Source organism: Mycteria americana, unplaced genomic scaffold (assembly GCF_035582795.1).
Source record: "Mycteria americana isolate JAX WOST 10 ecotype Jacksonville Zoo and Gardens unplaced genomic scaffold, USCA_MyAme_1.0 Scaffold_141, whole genome shotgun sequence".
NCBI lineage: Eukaryota > Metazoa > Chordata > Aves > Ciconiiformes > Ciconiidae > Mycteria > Mycteria americana.
The window spans coordinates 59,782-78,447 of NW_027445481.1; the positions used below are offsets into that span (position 1 = coordinate 59,782).

An 18,666-nucleotide genomic window follows, 5' to 3' on the forward strand; every position below is an offset into this window, starting at 1 on the left:
CAAGTACAAACGGCCGAGCTGCAGGGCCAAGGCCGAACGACCAAGCGGCAGGGCCGAGGCCAAGCAGCCAAGTGGCCAAAATGCAGGGCCAAGGCCGAGTGGCCGAGCAGCCGAGCTGCAGGGACAAGACCAAGCGGCCGAGCGGCCATGCAGCCAAGCTGCAGGGCCGAAGCCAAGCGGCCGAGTGGCCGACCTGCAGGGCCGAGGCCAAACGGCCAAGCTGCAGGGCCGAGGCCGAGCAGCCAAGATGTAGGGCCGAGGCCGAGCGGCCGAGCTGCAGGGCCGAGGCCGAGCGGGCAAGCAGCTGAGTGGCAGAGCTGCAGGGCCAAGGGCGAGCAGCCAAGCTGCGGGGCTGAGGCCGAGCAGCCGAGCTGCAGGGCCGAGGCCGAGCGGCCGGGCTGCAGAGCTGAGGCTGAGCTGCCGAGCGGCTGAGCTGCAGGGCCGAAACCGAGCGGCCGAGCTGCGGGGCCAAGCAGCCAAGCGGCCGAGCTGCAGGGCTGAAAGGGAGTGGCCGAGCTGTGGGGCCGAGTGGCCGAGCTGCGGGGCCAAGCGGCCGAGCTGCAGGGCCGAGGCTGATTGGCCGATCGGCTCGGCCTCAGCCCTGCAGCTCCTTCACAGTTCATTTCTCTACGCCCGAGACTCTGCTCGTGGGTCTTTAGTTTCCCTTGGTTTAGTTCCTGTTCCCTGTGGGGGCGTTTGTTTTACTGGCCGCACTCGATGGTCTCCTGTTCAGGATCTTGGGTCCAATTTCTCGGTCGACAGATCATCCCACCCCGTTTCATGGCTACGATTTACAATACCATGCATTAATTCTGCCCCTGTAGGGAGTTGTCTATGGGGATCATCACTGTCAAATTCCTCATTTTGCCCTGTGTCTCTTCTAACCTCATCCCGTTTTGCAATTAAATAGGGTTTAAGAATTGCCATGGCTCCGCTAATTAGTGGCTTTAGCTTGTTATAATCTACAGTAGCAGATACCGGGGTATCACTAGACTCTCCACGTTTATGCATATGCGGGTGGCTTTGGTGATGGCAGTGGAGAGTTCACTTAGGGAATGGATGGGACGTACAGAAGGTTCACCTCAATCCAAGGCATCCATTCCCCCAGCCCACTGGTGATAGAGGCTACCCTACTGGTGATAGAATGGGCTTCATCTGTCGGGTTGGGTCCTAGGTTTAAGAAAATTCCTGGACCCCAATAACAGTTTGCTTCGTCTCCACTCAACATTATTCGGTCACGACCGCTGAGGCAGACACACCGCAAATACTCAGTTTCATGTGGCTTTCTGCTGCATTTCTCTTGTAATTTTGCCAGTCGTAATGCATCCCATGGAGTGCTTGGCATACTATATCACTGACCGCCTCCTTGAGGTCCTTCAGAGTATTCTGCTTTAATAATGGGCCTAGTCTTATATTCAGAGGAGTCCGGAAGGGGTAGTGGGTTAGCATGTTCTTTTTCATGATCATCTGGATCACCCCAGTATCACCATCCCAATTCTCTGGGGACTCTATGAGTTTCCTAATTGGCACGGCATTAGGGGGATGCAGGGCTGCATGAGCATCATCTCAATCTTTTCTTCCAACTTTTGTGTTTTCTCCTCTTCTTTCTGTAATGGTTTCTGCAGCTGCTCAGTTTTCAAAGTATTGATTCAGCTGCCTTTCTGCCTTCTATTTCTTCTTTTAGGTCCTGCTCCTTTCTATTGTTCTTCTTCCTATCGTGATAAGCAGCTTCTAAACAGGTACCTAGCATTTTGCCAATAATTCCTTTCCCTTTTCTATCCTTTATACGTCCCCCGGCCACTTTTAGCTGTTCTTTCATGGCTTCCCAGTCATGCCACTTATCACGAGCCCATTCTTCTGAGAATTTGGGACTCGGACTTATTCCATGCTTCCGTAAGTAATCGGCAATACTACTTGCCATCCTGCCAACAACACCGGTTTGTCACAAAAGAGCGCTTTAGATTGCTTAAAAATTGCTGTCAAAAGTATTGGAAAAAGTGGTTTTAATATGATGTTGTAGAAGTGCAACTTAAAGTTCTATGGCAAGGTTCACTCTACTGCATGGAAGAAACATACAAAGGAAAATGGGGTTACACTCCAGTTGGAATGATTTGTAGAGAGACTGGGGATACAAAAGGGTACGGAGGACCCTCCGGTTGAGTCACCAGGTTCAGAGTAGACCCCTTGCTTTCTAAACTCCTGATGGAGCTTAGGTGCGGCTAGGTCCAATCTTAGTCTCAGACTTGGACAGTGGTTTATGTCTAAGGGATTACATATGCAAACTTTGTCAAAGTTACCATACTACAAGGTTATGCGTGATACAGGTCGCTTACCAAAGATCTGCTGTTGGTAAAAGGTCTCTCTGCCTCAAGGAGCAATCTTGAGAGGTGTCCCAGCTCAAGGGGAGATCACTGCTACGCAGCCACGCTGCCTAGCAGGGAGAGCTCATAGAAGGCTCCCTTAGGCTGTCATTTTTATAGATAAAGCAGCTGGCTCGTAGTCAAATTACATGCGAGAGGAAAGCTATGCGTGAGGCTCCTTGTACCCACAGCTTGCTTTGTTCCTTGCTAGATGACTCTTGGAAAAGTCATCTGGTATTTGTGTGTCAATTGCATGATCAGTGTTCCAAGCTCATATACATCATAAGACAGCTCAGGCTGGGTCACTGCTGCACTTGCACTGCTGCTTGTAAGGCTTGTCCTCCATTGGTTCAGGTCGTGCCTGCTGTAGTCATTCTCACAGCATGCAACTCAAATCCTGGGTTACAACAATTTAAAGGTATTTCCATTACATTCTCCACCCCTGGTCCCTTTCGACCAGGCCATTGGGTTTAACATTGCAATGAACTCCTCCCCCTCACCCCTGCTCCGGCTTGGACTTATCCCCAGACTGCGGTCCCTTAGGGGCGTACCTGCTCCAAGTGGAGCCTCGTCTATGAGCCAGTCTCTCCAGGGCTCTACCTGCTGCAGCACAGGCTTATGCACAGCCACAGTCGCTTTGAGGTGCCCCTGTTCCAGCGTGGCCTTCTCCATGGACCACCATGCCTTCAGATATAGACGTCCTCCAGCATGGCCTCGCCCACAGCCACAGTCCCTTCAGAAGTAAACCTGTTCCAGCATGCCCTTACCCACAGCTGCAATCCCTCCAGGGGCGTACCTGCTCTGTCATGGGTCTATCCATGGCCACACGCTTTCAGGTGCTCCAGCATGACCTCATGCACAGCCACTGATGCTTCAAGGTGTACCTGCTGCAGCATGGACTTATCTACAGCCATAGATGCCTTGAGGTGTGCACTTATGCTTGAGCCACAATCCCTTCAGAGGTATACCTGCTGCAGCACAGACATGACCACGGCCACAGATGTGTCAAGAGGTACCTGCTCTGGCATCGGCTTATCCACGGCCACAGACGCTTCAGGGTGTCCTGCTCCCACGTGGACTCATCCACAGGTTACAGCCCCTTTGACTCGAGTTCATCCTGGAGTTCCAGCCTGTCCAGTACAGCAGCACAGAAACAACAGCGATGCCCTGGCCATCTGCCAGCCCAGGTGTAGTCTAACAGGAGCTGGTGGAAGGCCAGGGCTTATGTAAAGCCGATAAGGGGGATTCAGGCTGGAAAGGGGAACGTCTGAACAAGCATTACTGTCCTTGGGAGTAAAGCACATCCTGGAGAAATATGTAAGCTAATTAAGATGTTTTGGGAATCATCTGAAACTACTAGTAGAAGTGTGATAAGAAGCACCCTCACGCAAACTATCCTCATTATACTACTAAAAGTCACACCCCTCGAGCTGGAGACCCCGGCCCAAGCAGAGACCCCTCACCTCTGAGCGTGCGCAGAATATGAAAGTAGCACTGTTGCTTTAAGTTGAAATAAGAGAAATCTAGACCAATAGAAAACTGCTTTGTGTAATTACTTATGCCTATGCATAACTAGACTTTATAAATACTGTATGACCGAACTTTGCGCTAGCTTTGTGGAGCTACCACCACCTAGCACCCATCTCTGTGCAGACGTGATATAAAATACCTCTGCCCTGTATATCGGCGTCTCGCACACCAGGTAAATGACCTCACACTCGTGGGATAACACTGAGACTCGCAAGGGGCTCTGCTGTCCTCCAGAGCTGCCCAATGTCATGTCCAGGGGGATCTGAGCAGACTACGCACATTCTCAGGGGGCAAGAGGCTGAATAGAGGCACCTGGATGGTCTAGAGGAGTCCTCTGGGGCATGAAGGTGGCCTCAGAAGGGGTTCCAAGGGAACAAGAGAGGTCCAGAGGGGGCTACGGAGTTAGGAGAAGCCTGTGGGACACGAGGGAGGCCTCAAGAGTGGTGTTGAAGGAACTAGTGGGATCCAAAAGGGGAAGAGAAAGTTCTGGGATGTAATCAGAGATGTAGGAGGGGTCCTGAAGAGACAAACTGGAGGCACCCCCACTGTCCCTGGAGACTGAGGAAGGGACGAACCGAGGCACGCACGGAGCACGGCATGGCTGACTGGAACGCCTGGCCTAGAACCACAGCTCCCAGCATGCACCGCAAATCAACATGTCTGCCCTGAGGCCCTGGCAGAGAACTACACCTCCCGGCATGCACGCCGGCCAGCGTCGTGGACCGGCAGCCCGGAGACTACAGCTCCCGGCATGCCGCGGGACGCAGCCCTGCCGGCTCTGACCCTGCGGGGACACCGTCGCTTCTCCCGGAAGCCCCGAGCGCCCCCCGCGCTCCCCGGCAGGGCTCCGAGCCCCCGCCGGCCTCCGCGCGGTCATCCCCGGCACCTCGAGTCGTGTGTCCCCGCCCGGCCCCGCTTCCCGGGACGAGAGGCCTTCGGGGCCTGCCTCCCCCCCCCGGGTGTTTTCCCAGGGGTGCCGCTTGCAGGGGGGTATCCCCCCCCCCCGCCGGTGCTGAGTCACGTCTGTCCGTCCAGCCGCTCGCCCCGCTCCCCCTCCCCCCGGCCCCCCTATGTCACCCTGGCGTCGCCCCCGCAGCCGGGGGGCAGCAGGCACCCCATCCCCCCAAGACGAGCATGACCCCCAAGCGAGCTCTCAAGAGCACTGGGTGGGGGGAAGCGGGACCCCCGAGGGAGGACATTCAAAGGAGACAGACGGGGAGCAAGGGCAGACCCTTTATTGGGAGTCATGCTGGGGGGGACACCCCCAGCAGGTGAGCCCCCTTGGATGGGGCAGGGGGGTTACAGGGTCTGGGGGCGGGGGGGGGGGGTCCTGGGAGGGGGGGTCCCAGGGGGCCGCCCGTGCGGGGGTTCAGCTGCGCTCCTCCAGGCTGAGGCGGTCGAAGAGGTACTCGCCGAGGCCACTCGGGGCTCCCCCTGGCCCCCCAGCACCCGTGGTCAGGCGCCGCAGGTTGGTGATGTGGTCCCCCAGTGCCTTGATGGCCTTCACCTGCTCGTCCAGGTAGTGGGACTCGAGGAAGTCACAGAGCTGCGGGGAGAGGGGCATCAGCCAGGGCGGGGGGAGCTCCACAGGGAGGGGACAGAGGTCTGAGGGAGACCTCCGGGACAGTTGGAGATCCCAAGGTAGTACAGGGGTAAGAAAGCAAGTCCCAGCGAGTCCAGGCAGAGACCCCAGAGGTGCAGGGGACGGGGACAAGGACCCTCAAGCACAGGCACAGACTCCCAGGGATGGGTGCGGGAAAAGGAACGGGGACCTCCCAGCAGTGTCTCAAGAGGCCAGACCCTGCAGGGGGGCGGAGGGCAACTCACGTGGGGGTCCCCCTTCTCGGCAGCCAGGCGGTGCAGGTCCAGCAGCGCCTGGTTCACCGACTTCTCCAGCTGCAGTGCCGCCTCCACCGCCTCCAGCGCCGAGCCCCAGGCGTCACGCTCTGGCTTCTGGGGAAGGGGGCAGGGCCAGTCACCCCGTGGACGGTCACAGGCCCTGTGCAGCCCAGGCATGCCAAGGCAGCCATGTCCCCCATTCAGCCCGGGCACCCCCAGGCAGGTGTGCCCCCCTTGTCCAGCCCAGGCACCCCACCTTGATGTCCTGCAGCAGCACACGGCCACCGCGGCGTGTCTGGAAGCGCAGCAGCCCCTCAGCATGTTCCCGCTCCTCGTGCGACTGCTGCAGGAAGAAGCGTCCCAGGCGAGGCAGCGCCACGTCGTCTCGCTCGAAGTAGAATGCCTGCAGGACAGGGGAGCTCAGGGCAGGCACCCCGGGGAGCCCCCCGACACGCCTTCCCGGCTCCCCAACTCCCGCAGGGACGCCCCCAGCCCCAAGAGACATCCCCCCCAAACTCCCCCCTGACCCCTCCCTGCCATCCTCCCCTTATCTTGCCCTCACAGGCAGCACCGCCTCCACCAAAACCGGCTCCGCCTCCACCAAAACCGGTGCCGACCAGCTCAGGACAGGATGGCCCCGGGGTGCTAGGGGGGTCGGGGGGGGTCCCACGGCCCTGGGGGGGGGGGGGGGCCTCGGCCCCCGGGACCCTACCATGGAGAGGTAGACATAGGAGGCGTGGAGCTCCATGTTGGCCATGCGGTTGACGGCAGCCTCGCAGTCGCGGTGGTAGTTCTGGCGGATCTGGGAGTCCATGGCGGGCAGACAAAGCGGCAGACGGACAGACAGATGGATGCAGCGGCGGGAAGGATGGATGGATGGATGGATGGATGGATGGATGGATGGATGGATGGATGGACGGACGGACGGACGGCGGGGTGGGAGCGGGCCGGTTCCGTTCAAGCACTGTTGAAGCGAGAACGCGGCTCTGCCCGCACAAAGCCCCGCGGGAGGTTTATATCCCGCCGCCGGTGGGCGGGGAGAGGGGACCCGGCCACCCGGGCTGCGCCCGCCCCACGCTGGGGACTCAGGCATGGGGGCCCCCCGCCCGCCCCGCCCCCGGCCGGGGAAGGGACCTCATCCCCGCCCCCCCGCCGGAAGGACCCAGGCGCCCGGGCAGGGCGGGGTGGCCTTGGCCCTTGTCCCTGTTTGTCACACGGTCCGAGTCAGCATGACTGGGCAGGAGGGGGGCCCGATCCCGTGTGAGGTGAGGGCTGCCCCCGGGGGCGGGGGGGGCGGCTCAAGGGTACCCCCAGCTCCCTCCCACGCTGAGGGGCACAAGGAGCCTGGCCTGGCTGGGGGGGGGGGGCTGGACAGGGGGAGCAGACCTGGGGGGGGGCTTGGGGCGGGGGAATCAGTCCTGGTCCTGAGCTGGTTGATGAGGCTTGCAATTGCTCGTTAATTGGAGTTTAATGAAGGGGGGGGGGGGGGGGGGGGGGAGGAAAGAAGCTGATTCAGCCCCAGGGGCCATAAAAGAGGAACTTGGCCCCACAGAGGTGCTGACTCGGGGTTTCCGCTGTTCCAGAAACAGGGGGGAAGCTCCCTTCAGCCTTTACTTCTCAGGGCTCCCCATGGCATGGGGGTCCTGGCTCAGCTGCCGGGGGCTGTAGCTGAGGATGGAGCCCTGCAAGGAGAGAGGGGGTCAGTGGGGGGGCAGCCCCAGACACGCACACCCACCCACCCACTACTCCATGGGGCTAACCCCTGCGCTCACCCAGCCCCCCTGGTGCTGGATCCAGGCGGAGAGGCGCTGCTGCAGGAAGGATACGGCCCAGTCGAGGATGGTCCGAAGGGGGTGGTCGCCCCACAGCGCCTGTGGGGACCCAGTCATCCAGGCGTCGGACTCCCCCTCCACCACCCATCGCTGCCCAGAGAACCCAGGCATCCGGGGACCCCCACCCAGGGAGGCTGGGTGTCATCCCCCCCAGGCCCATGTTTCCAAGCCCCCCTGTCCCCAAACACCCCACTGCCCCTGGGGGCACCCCCTCCACCCTACTCTACCCAGAGACCCCGGTGTCTGGGTGCCCCTCCCAGGGGACCCAGGTATCCAGGCCCACCTGCCGGACCACCCGGTAGGTAAAGTAGAAGAAGACAACGACCCGGCCCCAGTTGACGCCATCCTGGAAGAGCTGCTCAGAGACCTCAGCCAGTGCGGGCAGGGGGGGCCAGCCGGCCAGGGCCCCCACCAGGCTGGGGGCATGGGGACAGCGGTGAGACTGAGGGTGGAGGTGGTTGGGGGGCAGCTGTGGGGCACCCAGGGGTCTCACCTGTCCATCTCGGGGTCCCGGCTCAGGTGGCCCCAGACACGGAGGGTAGCCGCCTGCAGCGAGGCAACAGCAGTCCCTTCCCCCACCTCGCCCCCCAGCTCCTCAGGGGGGACCCGCCGGGGAAGCCCCCCGTCCTGCTCCAGCAGGCAGAGGACAAACCTGGGGAGGGAGCAGGGTTAACGAGGGGTGAGGGGGAGCCCCTGCAGTCCCTGGGCAGGGAAACCCCTTGACTCACCCCCGGAGGAGGGCACCCCCGATCCGCACGATGCAGGAGATGCTCTCAGTGCCTGGGGGGGGACACAGACGAGAGAACGGGGAGCGGCCACCACCCCCGCCCAGCCCCACAGATGCCCCCAATCCCTCCCAGACCCCCAGAAGGGACCCAGGCATCCAGCCTCCCCCTCCCCCCCCAGCCACATGGCTAAAGTGAAATGAAAGTGAAAGTGTCCATGCCCAGACCAACACCCTCCCCCCCCCGTACCTGCCCCCCATGGGGTCTCCAGGAGCCCCCCACCCTCCTGCCCCTCCATCCCACAGCCTGAGACCCACAGGGCTCCCAGAGACCTGGGTCCCCTCCTGTCATGGGTGGGGCAAGGCAGGGTGGTGCAGTGACACTCCTTTGGGGCTCCCCAAGGGGGTTCAGGGGGAGCGGGGTGGAGGGCGTCACAACAGGCAGAGTACGGCAGGGGGACGCCGACAGCCTCACCCCGACACGAAGCACCACATGGCTCCATTTCCCCTTTATTTCCAGACATCAAAATACGCGAGATACAAAACAAGGTACAAAAAGGGGGGGGGGGGGGTGTCAAAAGAAAAGAAAACCAGGGGGGGAAGGCAGGCCTCCCCCAGCCAGAGGGAGGGCTCCCCCCATGACATCATCATTTCATGACATCACCCCAAAGAGCACCAAGTGGAGGTGGGGGAGGTCAGTCTGCCCCCACCTCCGGCCAGCTCCCTGGGGACACTAATTGTGAAGTGGGGACCTCCAAAACTGGGGGGGTGTAAACGGGGGGTACAGCCCCCCCACCCTGAGAGCCACCACCAGGGAGTGGGCCTCCACCCCAGGGAGGGGGGTATTGCACATGGGGGGGGGGGGGGGGGGGGGCTTTTGCAGGGCAGGGAGCCCCCAATAAATACCCGACCTGCAGCCATGGCTGCAACCCTCCCCCCCGCCCCATGCCCAACAGCCCCATTTTTGGAGATCACAGAGACCCCCCATCCCCTATATTGGGGGCGGGGCTGGAATCACAGGACCCCACCCAAAGCACCACAAGTCCTGGAGCCAAACCGCTGCGAGGCCGGGGCTGTGCTGGGGGCCGCTGCCACCGTCCCTGGGCATCAGGGGGGACCTCAGCATGGGGACTGGGGGGCAGGGGGGTGAAGCTGTGTGCGCCCCTCTCCCCAAATCCAGCAGGGTCCCAGCCGTGGCCCCTGGGCGCATTCACACACTGTCAGGGGGACATCTGGGGGGGCCACAGCTGCCCTGAGGGAGGGAGGGTCCCCCCAGCTCAGCCCCCCCTAAAGTCCAGGGTGACTCCTAACAAAGTCTTGTTTGTTAAAAAGCCCCCCCCCCCTCCTGGAAGGCACAGCGCCCGAGGGGCTGGAGGGGGGGATCAGCACCATCCCTGCCGGCAGGGGCCAGTCCTGGGGGGTAGGCTGCAGGCCCCCCCCAAGTCTACGACATCTTCCAGACGGTGAGCAAGGCCGTGAGGACGCCGGCAGTGAAGATGGTGATGGTCTGCCAGGTCGGGGTGCCGAAGTAGGAGAGGAGCCCTTCCTGGGGGAAAGGAGGGGCATCAGTCACGTGTCAGGGTCCTCCACCCCCCCAGGCAGAATCAGACACCTGGGTCCCCACCCCGTGGTGGAAAATGCATTGGTGCAAAGCAGAACAGGGGCTATGGCGGGGGCGGCAGCCAGGAGGTGGGGTGAGAGGCAAAGGGGGTGTCACGGGGGGGGGGCCCTTCCTTCCACCCAGTTGAGCAGGACTTGCAGAATAACACAGTTAAAACCTCCAGGGTCAAAAGCGCATTTGGGAGAGAAAAGCAGCACAGCCCTCCCATGCTGTGCGTGGAGGGGTCCGAAATGGGGCTCAGCCCACCCCCCAGGACTCGGGGGGTTCAAGGACTCACCCATCCTCCCTGGGCCTGGATCCAGGCCAGGACGTGCTCCCGCATGTACTCCATGGTCCAGCCCAGGATGGTCCGGACCACCTCAGGGACCTTGGTGCAGAGTGCCTGCAGAGACAGGGGGTCAGAGGGGGCCGGGGGGGCGGGACACACGATGACACAGGGGAGGGGCACGGGGCCCACCTCCAGCACCAGTTTGCAGGCGAAGTAGAAGAGGGCAACAACACGGCCCCAGTTGAAGGTGCCATCGGCAAACATCTCTGCAGCCACACGGAAGAAGAGCTCCTTGGGGGCATGGCACCCCACCTGCTCGATCATCCTGGGGGGCGTTGGCAGGGCCGGTTAGCGCAGAGGGGGACACGGGGGACCCCCGTGCCCTCACGGCGCCCCACCCACCTCTGCAGCTCCACGTTGCTGTCGAGCTCGTCCCCGATGCGGCGCAGGCACTCGCTCAGGCGCTTGGTGTCAGGGCTGCTGGGCTGCGGCTCCCCCAGCTCCGCCTGGCTCAGGGCCACCACCTGCTTGTCGCCGCAGCTCTCCACGCGGTCCCGGATGAACCTGCGGCGGGGGCAGGAGGGACCCCCGGAGCTCTGGGTGGCCGCCTGAGGGCCTCCCCCAGACCCCCTGCCAGCCGGGGGGCTCCCCAAGGCCCCCCACGCCCGTTCTCCCGGCGGGGCACCCCAGGCCGCCGACCCCCCGCCCGGCCCACCACTCACCCCCGCAGGAGGATCTCCCCCGTCTGCATGAGCTGGTCCGACGAGGCCCCTGCGGAGAGGGGGGCGCTGACCCGAAGGAAGCAGGGACCGGCCCCGGGCACCCCCCGCACGCACAGGCCGCGCCCCCCCCGCCGCCGGGCCAGGCCCGGCCGCGGCCCCAGCCCCACGGAGGCCCCCCACTCACCGCCGCCCCCCGGGGGCGGGTCGGGCTCGCGGCCGCCGGAGCCGCCCCCAGCCTCGCCGCCGCCGCCGCTGCTGCCGCTGCTGCTGCTGCTGCCGCCGCCGCCGCCGCCACCACCACCTCCGCCGCCCCGCTGAGCCGCCGCCGCCATCGCCGCCCGCACCACGTGGTCCGGGACACCGGCGTCACGTGACACCAGCCGCGAGGGAGGGGGAGCGGGAGGAATGAGCGGCTGCTGACCGCGCCCCGGTCCCGTGGAGGGGCGGGGAAAAGTCACGCGACAACGCCTGCCGGGCGGCACCACGTGACAGGCATGAGCGTGACGTAACGCACTCCCCGCCACCGCTGTTCTTAAACGGGCAGCAGTGTGGCTGGGGCCCGGCTGGGGCCCGGCTCCGCCCCTCGCCCCGCCCCTCGCCCCGCCCCTCAGAACTCGGCTCCGCTCCGCCTCCTCCAGGCCCTTTATTGCCCCGCTTCAACATGGCCGCCGAGTGTCCCCATGGCAACGCGGGGCGGGGAAGCGCCCCCCCTCGCCCTTCCCGCCTCACGCCGCCAATGGGCGCCTCTCCCGCCTCAGGCAGCGTGGCCAATCCGGAAGCAGAGCTCCTCGCCGTCCTCCAATGGGGTGCCTTCCCGCTCGTCCGGGCAGCAAAGCGGGGTGCGAGGGGACCCGTGGGGCGGCGGAGGGGCGGCGGGGGGGGGCGGGTCGGCCGCACTCTCCCCCTCCTCCTCCTCCTCCTCCTCTTCCTCTTCCTCCTCCTCCTCCCCCCCCTGGTCCCGCGGCCCCAGGGGGTCCCGGGGTGGCTGCAGCGCCCAGCGCAGGGCGACGAGGGGGATGGGCAGCACGGCCACCACCATCAGCCCCAGGGTGAGGGCCAGGGCCCAGGGTGGGTACGGCCGCCGCCACAACATTGCCTGTGGAGAGGACGGTCAGGGGGGCCGGGGGCTCCCTTGGGGGGACCACAAAGGCACAGGGGAGGTCTTGGGGGAGGGGTGGCTGTGGGACCATGAAGGGGCAGGGGAGGTCTCGGGGTGGGGGGGGCCATGGGGCCACAAAGAGGCAGGGGAGGTCTTGGGGGACAGGGGTCCCGGCCACGGGTCGGGTTGCTGGCAGGTGGGGGGGTCACAGCTTGGGGTCTCACCGTGGCACGGTCCCAGGCCTGGTAGGTGGGGGGGCGCAGGGCCAGCTGGCCCAGGCTGGCCCCCAGCAGGGCCACCATGGCCCCAGGGCTGCCAAAGCGCCACAGGAGCCCGTAGAGCCGCCACGGCCGGTGGCCTGTCACCTCCCACACAGCAGCCAGGAACCTGAGGGATGGGGCGAGCAGGTCAGGGGGGCCATGGAGGACTTTTGGGGGGTGCATGGGGGAATCCCCCGCCCTCACCTCTCGGCCCCGTAGACCCAGGCCACGGCCACGGCCTCGCAGGCAGCCACAGACAGCAGCGGCAGCGTGGCCACGTAGTCATCGAAGGCGGCCACCAAGTAGCTGCCAGAGCGCTGGGTGAAGGGCAGCCCCAGCACGAAGCCCCCGGTGCAGCACAGTACTGGAGGGGCAGAGCAGCAGTTTGGGGGGGCTCCCCCCCATCCCTGCCCCCTGTCCCATCTGTTGTCCCTTCCCAGCCATACCGGTGAGCAGAGCACGGTGGCGGCGCAGGACGGGGAAGGTGTCGAGCAGAGGCGTGAGGACAGCCTGGACGATGCCCAACATGGTGCCCAGCCCCAGTCCCAGCAGCGTGAGGAAGAAGAGGGACGACCAGAGCGGCGCCACCGGCAGCAGCGTCAGCGTCTCTGTGAAGACGATGAAGGCCAGGCCCGGGCCCTCCACCCCCTGAGGTGAGGGGGGCAGGGGTAAGGACCCTCACCCTGGTTTTGGGATAGGGGGTGGTGTGGGGAGGCCCCTTGACAGGTCTGGGGGGGCATCGCCCAGGGTGTGGGGTGGGATGGACTCGGGGGACCCCTCACCCTGCCCAGAGGGGCCCCCCTGATCTCAGCTGTGCCACCAGCTGGGGGGCAGATGTGGGACAGGTTTGGGGAGGGGGGACAGTTTGGGGGACCCTGACCCCCAGCGGTGTCAGGCTTGTCACCGGCATCACCTTGTTCATCTCCTCCTCCAGGCGGCAGTCGGTGATGCCCAGGGCATCCCGCAGGGCCGGGGGCAGCCCCCGCAGCCAGGCACTGTACTGGGGGGCTGGCAGGGCCGTGAGGTTCCCGGGGGGCCGGGCGGTCTCGGGCAGCCCCCCCACCGCCAGCGCCTGCGACAGCAGCTCTGCATTCCTGCGGGGGGCGACAAGACGAGGGGGATGCTGGCATTGCCGCAGGGACGTGGAGGGTCCTGTGCCGGGTGCAACACCCGAGCGTGGGACCCCGCCTCCCTGCAGGGACCCCAACCGCGGGGCATCCCCCACCTGTGGAGGCAGTGCCGCGTGCGGCGGGTGGCGCGGGCACCCAGGACAGCGAAGACGACGAGGGTGGCCAGGAGGGAGGTAAGGGCGTTGAGGCTGGCCACCAGCACAGCATCACGGTGGCAGTTGCTGCGGCGCGTGCCGTAGCTGGCGTAGGCAATGACGCTGCCGAAACCCAGCCCCAGCGCGAAGAAGACCTGAGTGGCCGCCTGCCGCCAGGCCTGGCCCGTGCCCCACGCCGACACCTGAGGGGACAGACAGGGTTAGGGTGGGCTCGGGGCGAGCGGGGTCGATCTGGAAGGGGCTGGGGGTCCCCGGGGCAGGGCCTTACCTTGGGGGTGAACATGATGCGGACGCCCTCCATGGCGCCCTCAAGCAGCAGCCCCCGGACCAGGAGGCAGAAGAGGACGAGGTAGGGGAAGAGAGTGCTGACATACAGCACCTGCGGGGATCCCCATGACCCACAGGGCCACCGGGACCCCCAAGCTGCTGGGGCCACCAGGACCCCCGGCTCTGCCCGACCCACCAGGACCCCTGAGCCGCTGGGGCCACCAGCACCCCTGGCTCTGCCTGACCCACGGGGCCACCAGCACCCCCAAATCCTGCACCGCTCCGGTGCCATGCACCCCCCAGCACTGCCTGCCCCCCCACACCATACACCCCAGAGCCCCCCCCAGCCCGCTGGAGCCAGGCAGCCCCCCAGTGCCACCAGTCCCCAGCACCCCCCCGGCACCACACAGCCCCCTGCCGTCCCCCGGCTCTGTAGCCCCCCCTGGCTCCAGCAGCCCCCCAGCAACGTGGGGCTGCATCACCCACCTTTCCCGAGGACTTGATGCCCTTGAGCAGGGAGGCCCCCACCAGGACCCAGGCCCCCAGGAGCCCCCCCACCAGGGCTGGCTGCAGCCCGCCTCCAACCCCCATCTCGGGGGTGACGTCCAGTGTCTGCCGGTACCAGAAGTAGGTGGTGGGCGAGCTCAGGGCGCACTCGGGCTCTGGGGCAGGGGGGCACAGCAGGTCATGGCAGGGCCAGGGCACGCCAAGACACACCACCCCCCCCCACCCCGCTCCGGGCTCCCTGGGGACCCCCACCTGTGTGGTTGGGGCCGGCGCTGGGGCAACTCTGCCAGGGCAGGGGGTGCTGGAAAGAGCGGGCGAGGTAGAGGAGGCTCCAGGCAATGATCACGTTGTAGTACAGCGCCACAAACACGCACACCTGCGGGGGGCACGTCAGCCGGGACCCTGCTGTGGGGGAGTCTCAGTGGTACCCAGGGACCCCCCCCACCCCCCGCAAGTGTCCCCTGCTGCTGCCTCCCCTGCCACGGTACTCTGGGACCCCCCAGCAGCACCATGAGTCCCCCCCCATGGCGCACCCACCAAGGGTGCCCTGAGCCCCCCGTGGTGCCCGGACCCCCCGGCCCCCAGAGACCCCCCCCTCAGCCCCCAGAGACACCCCAGCCCCATACCAGGCAGCTGGCCAGCCCGATGCCGGCCAGGCGGGGACTGATGGTCCTCCAGACACCAACGCTGCCCTGGCGCAGGCACTGCCCGGCCGCCAGCTCCAGGAAGAGCAGGGGGATGCCCAGGAGGAAGAGGAGCAGCAGGTAGAGCAGGAGGAAGGCGCCTGGGGGGGGACGGGAGGGTAAGGGGGCAGACGGGACCCCCAGGACCTCCCAGCACCCCCCAGCACTCACCGCCCCCGTTCTGGTGGCAGAGGTAGGGGAAGCGCCAGACGTTGCCCAGCCCCACGGAGAAGCCCAGCTGGGCCAGTATGTACTGGGCTTTACTGGTCCAGGCGGGGCGAGGGGGCGGCTCCTCCTGGAGGGTCCCGGTGTCCCCCCCCAGCACCGGCTGGTCCTTCTGCATGGCAGGAGGCTGCAGCGCACACACACGTCGCGGTCACGCTGGCGCCAGGCACACGCGTACCCCGTGACCTGCGGGACCTCGCACACGCGTGGTGCGGCACACCGGAGCGGAGCGGCAGCCGTGCACACGCGTCCACGCGAGTGAGAGCGGCCGGCGGCCTGTGTGCAAGCGTGCCAGCCCCGACCGAGCCCCGAACCCCGCTGTGGCTCCTTAGCAGAAACCCGGACCTCCCGGAGCACCCCCGGCTGCGGGAGGACCCAAGTGCGCGGGCAGCCCCGCAGCCAGCCCTGCAGCACCCGCAGCCCCCCAGCCCTGCAGCCCCCCAGCCAGCCCTGCAGCACCCGCAGCCCCCCAGCCCTGCAGCCCCCCAGCCCTGCAGCCCCCCAGCCAGCCCTGCAGCACCCGCACCCCTGCAGCCCCCCAGCCCTGCAGCTCCCGCGCCCTGCAGCCCCCCAGCCCTGCAGCCCCCCCAGCCCTGCAGCCCCCGCGCCCCGCAGCCCCGCTCACCCGGTCCGGCGTGCCACGACCGGTTGCATCAGCCGGGACGGGCGGGGACGGGACGGGACTCGACGGGCCGCCCAGAGGCGTCGCCCCCGGACCCCCCGCTCCGTCGCCCACCCCCCTTCGGGGGGTGCGGCCCTAAAACCTGGGGCAGGGGCTCCCCGGTGCCTCAGCTTCACCATCACCATCCTCATGATCGCGCGATCCCCCTGGGAGATGCGGGGGGGGGGGGGGGGATGGGGGGGTCGCTAAACCTTCCCTGGGCCGCCCATGGGGGCCCCGTCTCGGGGGTGCCGTCCGGGGGGCACAGAGCGGCCCGGCCGCGGTGCCGCCCCACGCGGGACGCGCCCCCGTGGAGCTTCCGCCGCCCCGAGCGTTTCCTGCCCCGACACGGAGCCGGGGACGAGGCTGCCCACGGGAGACGCTGCCGCAGGTGCCCGGGGGGCCGGGAGAGCTGGGGGGGTCGGGGGCGCTTCACCCTGCGAAGGGGCCGGATCGGGCCCCGGGTCGGCGCTGACCCCGTGCCCCCCCCCCGGGTGCAGACATGAACCCCAAAAGCTGCCTCGGCTTCGCCAAGTGCTTCCTCTTCCTCTTCAACCTCTTCTTCTTCGTGAGTGGGGTGGGGGGACGGCGGGGAGATGGGGGGATGTGTGGCTGGGGGGGCGTGGGGGTGCAGGGGGGACATGGGTGCAGGGGGGACATGGGGTGCAGGGGGGACTTGGGGGTGCAGGGGGGACATGGGGCTGGGGGGACATAGAGGTACAGGGGGGACTTGGGGGTGCAGGAGGAACATGGGGTACAGGGGGGACACGGGGGTGCAGGGGGGACACAGGGGCCCAGCCATGCTTTGTGGGGGGCTGGTTGGGGGCCAACAGTCTCCTGGGGCCTGCGGGAGCCGTGGGGCCAGGCAGGCCCCAGAGCACCCCCACTCGCTGACCTGGGCCGGGCCCCTCCCGGCCCCCCCAGGCCCTGGGCAGCCTCCTCCTCGCCTTCGGCCTCTGGGTCCTCTTCGACCGGCAGAGCTTCGCCGCCGTGCTAGGTAAGGGACCCCTGAACCGTGGGGCACCCCAAGCTGTGGGGCACCCCCGAGGTATGGGGCACCCTGACCCCCACGCCCCCCAGGGTCGCCACTGTACAGCCTGCGGGTCTGGTCCTACACCTTCTCGGGGGTTGGCATCGTGACCATGCTGCTGGGCTTCCTGGGGTGCCTGGGTGCCCTCAAGGAGATCAAGGCCATGCTGCTGCTGGTGAGTGGGGGGGCTGGGGGGCTAGGGGGTTTGGGGCCCGTCCGGGGGCCAGAGGGTTGGGGACCCAGCCGGGAGGGGTCTGCTGCAACTTCCTGGGGCAGCCGCGGGGCCACGTGGTCCCACCACATCCTGTGTTTGTGGGGCAGCAGGGGGGAGCAGGGGGACCTCGCTGGTCCCTCTGCACTCCCCTGGTGCTGTGGGGCAGGGGGCGGTCTGGCTGACCCCCACCTTCCCCCCCCAGTACTTCGGGATCCTGCTCCTGCTCTTTGCTGCCCAGATCACGGTGGGGGTCATCATCTACACACAGCGTGTCACAGTAAGTGCAGCACTGCCAGGGGTGCTGGCACCGTGGGACAGGGCTATGGGGGGATGCTGGCACCATGGGGCAGAGCCATGGGGTGATGCTGCAGCCGTGGTGCACTGCGCTCACCCCCCCTGCAGCTGGCCACCAAGGTGGCCACCTATGCGCAGGAGCTGATCCAGGGGTACCCGGCCCAGGGGCCGCCTGGGGACCCCCACGAGAGCTGGGATGCTGTCCAGCAGCAGGTGAGACCTCACAGGGCCCAGGGGGTCCCCCATCCCCATGGCTGCCCCACAGCCTCCCCACTGACCGCCTGCCCCCAGCTCAGTTGCTGCGGCTGGAATGGACCCCAGGACTGGAACCACTCCGACGGCTCCCCTGGGGATGGGGATAGGGCCATCGCCTGCTCCTGCCTTGAGGCACCAGCGCCCAACAGCACCCATGGGCCTCCCCTGGCATTGCCCCACGGCCGCTGCCCCATGGCTGCCCCCCAGGACATCTTCCCCAGGGTGAGGCACGGTGGGTGCAGCATGGGGGCTCAGCACAGGACACTGGGCAGGATCAGGGGGTCCTGGAGCTTTGGGGGAGTGCAGAGCAAGGGGGGGACTTGTGGCCTGGAGGCTCCGAGCAGCCCCCCGGTTGTCACCCTCCTCCCGGCAGGGCTGCGCTGAGGGCGTCCAGGGCTGGTTGGCCGAAAACCTGGTCACTGTCGTGGGGCTCTGCCTGGGCATCGGCTTGCTGGAGGTAGGGGGTCTGCCCCGGGCTGGGCGGCTGAGCTGGGGGGCAGCTCGGGGGCTGTGGGGCCATGGGGCAGGCTGGGGTGGTGCAGTAGTTTGGGGGGGGCGGTTTGGGGGGCTGGGGGACAGCGGGTCTGGGCAGTGGCGCAGCTTGGGGGGCCATGGGGTGGTTTGGAGGCTGCGGGGCAGCCGTGGGGCAGCGTCTTACCCTGTCCCCCAGCTCTGCCTGCTGATGCTGTCGATGTTCCTGGTCAGGAATCTGGACCCCGACTACGAGAAACTGCTGCGGGGGCTCTGAGGGGGGCCGGGCCGGGCCGGGCACCGCGGGGCTCCCGAGTCTCTGTTCTCCCTCGGCTCTCGGTCAATAAAACCAGCTGGAAGCAGCACCACGGGACGGGGACGGGGACGGGGACGGGGAAGGGGACGGGGACGGGGACGGGGACGGGGACGGGGACGGGGACGGGGACGGGGACGGGGACGGGAGAGCAGAACTCGCGCCGCCCGACTCTCCCGCCCGCATGGAGCACCTCTCGCCCCGCC

The 18,666-nt window shown here is 66.2% G+C and overlaps 4 protein-coding genes across 18 annotated transcripts; 1 reads left to right on the plus strand and 3 right to left on the minus strand.

Moving 5' to 3' along the window:
- Positions 1–5,110: 5,110 nt before the first annotated feature.
- Positions 5,111–6,763, minus strand: LOC142403229 (ferritin, higher subunit-like). Its single transcript, XM_075489429.1, has 5 exons — positions 6,624–6,763; positions 6,442–6,591; positions 5,986–6,132; positions 5,718–5,843; positions 5,111–5,436 (listed from the first exon to the last, which is right to left on the minus strand). Exons 2-5 carry the CDS (start codon positions 6,541–6,543, stop codon positions 5,260–5,262), a joined length of 552 nt encoding a protein of 183 aa, XP_075345544.1. The 5' UTR covers positions 6,544–6,591; positions 6,624–6,763; the 3' UTR covers positions 5,111–5,259.
- Positions 6,764–7,141: 378 nt separating this feature from the next.
- LOC142403228 (apoptosis regulator BAX-like) lies at positions 7,142–8,841 on the minus strand. 4 transcript variants are annotated; one of them, XM_075489425.1, is made up of 6 exons: positions 8,536–8,715; positions 8,290–8,341; positions 8,055–8,213; positions 7,845–7,977; positions 7,502–7,600; positions 7,142–7,411 (listed from the first exon to the last, which is right to left on the minus strand). In XM_075489425.1, exons 1-6 carry the CDS (start codon positions 8,582–8,584, stop codon positions 7,340–7,342), a joined length of 564 nt encoding a protein of 187 aa, XP_075345540.1. In that variant the 5' UTR covers positions 8,585–8,715; the 3' UTR covers positions 7,142–7,339. The 4 variants fall into 4 exon arrangements, with proteins under 4 accessions (XP_075345540.1, XP_075345541.1, XP_075345543.1 ...); XM_075489426.1 differs by lacking the exons at positions 8,290–8,341; positions 8,536–8,715 and adding an exon at positions 8,761–8,841; XM_075489428.1 differs by lacking the exon at positions 7,502–7,600 and having other exon boundaries at positions 8,536–8,728.
- LOC142403225 (sodium-dependent neutral amino acid transporter B(0)AT2-like) lies at positions 8,784–18,446 on the minus strand. Of its 12 annotated transcripts, XM_075489415.1 has the most exons (13): positions 15,848–15,967; positions 15,169–15,349; positions 14,941–15,098; positions 14,567–14,690; positions 14,294–14,469; positions 13,169–13,349; positions 12,702–12,903; positions 11,081–11,364; positions 10,897–10,945; positions 10,577–10,738; positions 10,364–10,499; positions 10,184–10,288; positions 9,593–9,831 (listed from the first exon to the last, which is right to left on the minus strand). In XM_075489415.1, the coding sequence occupies exons 2-13, from the start codon at positions 15,338–15,340 to the stop codon at positions 9,730–9,732; spliced, it is 1,851 nt and encodes a 616-aa protein (XP_075345530.1). In that variant the 5' UTR covers positions 15,341–15,349; positions 15,848–15,967; the 3' UTR covers positions 9,593–9,729. The 12 variants fall into 12 exon arrangements, with proteins under 12 accessions (XP_075345532.1, XP_075345529.1, XP_075345530.1 ...); XM_075489417.1 differs by lacking the exon at positions 10,364–10,499 and having other exon boundaries at positions 8,784–9,831; positions 12,702–12,765; positions 15,848–15,968; XM_075489414.1 differs by lacking the exon at positions 10,364–10,499 and having other exon boundaries at positions 8,784–9,831; positions 15,848–15,968.
- Positions 15,955–18,511, plus strand: CD37 (CD37 molecule). Its single transcript, XM_075489424.1, has 9 exons — positions 15,955–16,274; positions 16,384–16,451; positions 16,808–16,880; positions 16,964–17,088; positions 17,330–17,404; positions 17,530–17,634; positions 17,713–17,898; positions 18,050–18,133; positions 18,347–18,511. Exons 1-9 carry the CDS (start codon positions 16,112–16,114, stop codon positions 18,422–18,424), a joined length of 957 nt encoding a protein of 318 aa, XP_075345539.1. The 5' UTR covers positions 15,955–16,111; the 3' UTR covers positions 18,425–18,511.
- Positions 18,512–18,666: the final 155 nt, after the last annotated feature.